The 3,212-nt window shown below is 40.8% G+C and overlaps 2 protein-coding genes across 2 annotated transcripts; both read left to right on the top strand.

The window, feature by feature from the left end:
* The first annotated feature begins 1,532 nt into the window (after window positions 1-1,532).
* On the top strand, window positions 1,533-2,171 carry LOC138869305 (uncharacterized). Its single transcript, XM_070146914.1, has one exon. It carries the CDS (start codon window positions 1,533-1,535, stop codon window positions 2,169-2,171), a length of 639 nt encoding a protein of 212 aa, XP_070003015.1.
* A 226-nt stretch (window positions 2,172-2,397) lies between these two features.
* Window positions 2,398-3,006, top strand: LOC138869306 (uncharacterized). Its single transcript, XM_070146915.1, has one exon. The coding sequence runs from the start codon at window positions 2,398-2,400 to the stop codon at window positions 3,004-3,006; it is 609 nt and encodes a 202-aa protein (XP_070003016.1).
* The last annotated feature ends 206 nt before the right edge of the window (window positions 3,007-3,212 follow it).

Raw genomic sequence — 3,212 nt, forward strand, 5'->3', positions numbered from 1 at the left:
GTGTACATCCATGCGGCAACCAAACAGCAATGAGGTGTGCTCTTTTGTGGACTTTGTGACCGATGTCATTGTTGATGAAACAAATTCTATGATCAATGTGGGTGATATGTTGGAGGCCATCTTGTGTTGATGACAAGGTATAAGGTTTCATGGAATGTGTGAACTCTTTGCAAGGAATGGGATTGTACAACTATGCACCTCAGAAATTGTCCTTGGATCTTGAAAATAGGACAACTCCTCCTATACAGCCTTCTACTGAAGAGCCTCCTACCTTGGAGTTGAAGCCATTTCCTCCACATCTTCAGTATGAATTTCTTGGTCTTTGATTTACTTTACCAGTAATTCTTTCCTCTTGTTCGACTAACGTGCAAGTGGATTCCACTTTGGTGGTGCTACAAAAGAGGAAGAAGGCTATTGGATATACCTTGGCGGATATTTGGGGGATAAGCCCCGCATTTTGCATGCATAAGATCAACTTGGAGGAAGGTGCCAAACCATCTATTTAACATCGAAGGAGACTCAATGGGGCTATGCAAGAAGTTGTCAAAAAGGAGATTATCAAGTGGTTAGATGACGGGGTGGTCTATCCCATCTTCGATAGTTCGTGGACTTCTCTGGTTCAATGTGTCCCAAAGAAGGTGGCAGTGAAAGTGGTCCCCAATGACAAGAATGATTTGATTTCTACAAGAACGGTGACCGGTTGGAGAGTGTCTATGGACTATCGCAAACGCAACAAAGTCACAAGGAATGATCACTTTCCACTTCCTTTCTTTGATCAAATGCTCGATAGATTGGCCGGACGTGAATTCTATTGCTTTCTTGATGGGTATTTGGGCTACAAACAAATTCTTATTGCTTAGGAGGATAAAGAGAAAACAACATTTACATGTCTATATGGTACTTTCGCCTTCAAGCGGATGCCATTTGGTTTGTGCAATGCACATGCGACTTTTCAAAAGTGTATGATAGTTATCTTCACGGACATGGTGGGGTACTACCTTGAAGATTTCATGGATGACTTCTCTATGGTTGGAGATTCTTTTGATGATTGTCTTGCAAATTTGGATAAAGTGTTGGAAAGATGTGAAGAAACAAATTTGGTGCTTAATTGGGAAAAGTATCATTTCATGGTCGAGGAAGGCATTGTCCTTGGGCACAAAATCTCAAATAATGGAATTGAAGTTGACAAGGCAAAGATAGAGATGATTTTTAAACTTCAACCTCCAACTTCGGTGAAGAGTTTGCAGAGTTTCTTACGCCATGCAGGTTTCTACCGGTACTTTCAAAGATTTCTCTAAGGTGGCCAATTTGTCCAAGCTTCTTGAGAAGGATGCTAAGTTCAACTTCAATGATGATTATATGAGAGCTTTTGAATTGTTAAAGTTCAAGTTGACAATTATTCCCATCATCACCGCTCCGAATTGGAGTGTCCCTATTGAACTCATGTGCGATGCAAGTGGCATAGCTGTCGGGGCTGTTTTGGGGCAATGCATCAACAAGATTTTTTATCCGTCTACTATGCTAGTAAGACCATGAATAGTTCCCAAGTCAACTGTACCATTACGGACAAAGAGTTCCTTACCATTGTGTTTGCAATTGAGAAGTTCCGCCAGTACTTGATGGGTGCAAAAGTTATTGTCCATACGGATCATGCTGCGCTTTGTTATCTTATGAGAAAGAACAATTCCAAAGCTCGGTTGATGAGATGGTTGCTTTTGTTGCAAGAGTTTGATATTGACATCCAAAATAGAAAGGAAGTGAAAATCAAGTGTCAAAGCACTTGTCTCGTTTGGAGGAGGAGGGGAGGCCGTATAATGGCCATGAAATCAATGACTCCTTCCCTCGATGAGCAAATATTGGCTATTTCAATGAAAGAAGTGTCATGGTTCGCGGATCTAGCAAATTTTCTTATGTGTGGAATCATCCCAGATGAGTTCTTCTCAAACCAAAGGAAGAAGCTCAAACGAGATTGTCAAGATTATTATTCAGATGAACCATACCTCTTTCGGATTTGTACGGATAGGGTGATAAGAAGATGTGTACCGGAAGAAGAACAAACTAAAATTCTTGGGGCTTGTCATTCTTCGCCATATGGTGGTCATCATAGTGGAGCGAGAGCGGCAACCAAAGTTCTTAGTTGTGGTTTTTTATTAGCGCACTTTTTACAATGATGCAAGTGAGTAGTGAAAAGTTGTGATGAATGTCAACAGGCCGGTGGAATCTCAAAGAAAATGAAATTCCTCTCGCTACCATTTTGGAGATCGATATATTTGATGTGTGGGGTATTGACTTCATGGGACCTTTTGTGAGTTCTTGTGGAAACACCTACATCTTGGTCGGGGTTGATTATGTGTCCAAATGGGTTGAGGCCATTTCTCTACCCAACAATATGACGAGATGCATGGTGGCGTTCTTGAAGAAGAATATTTTCACAAGGTTTGGTACACCGCAGGCTATCATAAGCGATGGGGGTCACATTTCTGCAACAAAGCCTTTGACACCTTACTTACCAAGTATGGTGTCACTCATAAACTCACGAATCCCTATCATCCACAAGAAAGAGGTCAAGTAGAAGTCTCCAACCGGGAGATAAAGAGTATTTTGTCCAAAACAGTGAATGCTAATCGGATGGATTGGTCCAAAAAATTTGATGATTCTTTATGGGCTAATCGGACGGCTTACAAAAGACTTATTGAGCACAAGGCCATGTGGGCTCTAAAGAAATTGAATCTTGAGAGGGATGATGCCACTAACTTGAGGGTCGCACATTTGAATAAGTTGGATGATTTCCGGTACAGTGCAAACACAAGTTCGTCCTTATACAAAGAAAAGATGAAATATCTTCATGACAAATACATTTGGAATAAAGAGTTCAAGGTGGGCGATCTTGTATTGTTGGTCAACTCAAGGTTGAGTATGTTTCCCAGGAAGCTAAAGTCTAAATGGAGTGGTCCTTTTGAAATTGTGGGTGTGACATATTTTGGTGCATTGGACTTGAAGAACTAAAATAATGAAGTATTTCGAGTCAATGGTCACCGGGTGAAGCAGTATTTGGGAAACGTTGGAGATAGCCATGTCGTGGCAGTCATTCATTTCAATTGACGGTATTCTGCATTGTGCTGCGATGTTAAATCAGGCGCTTTTTCGTAGGCAACCCATGTTTATTTTCCTTTTTCTTTTACTGTAGTTAGGCTTTATTTTTGTCCTAAATT

The sequence above is a fragment of the Nicotiana sylvestris genome, chromosome 5 (genome assembly GCF_000393655.2).
Source record: "Nicotiana sylvestris chromosome 5, ASM39365v2, whole genome shotgun sequence".
Taxonomy (NCBI): Eukaryota; Viridiplantae; Streptophyta; class Magnoliopsida; order Solanales; family Solanaceae; genus Nicotiana; species Nicotiana sylvestris.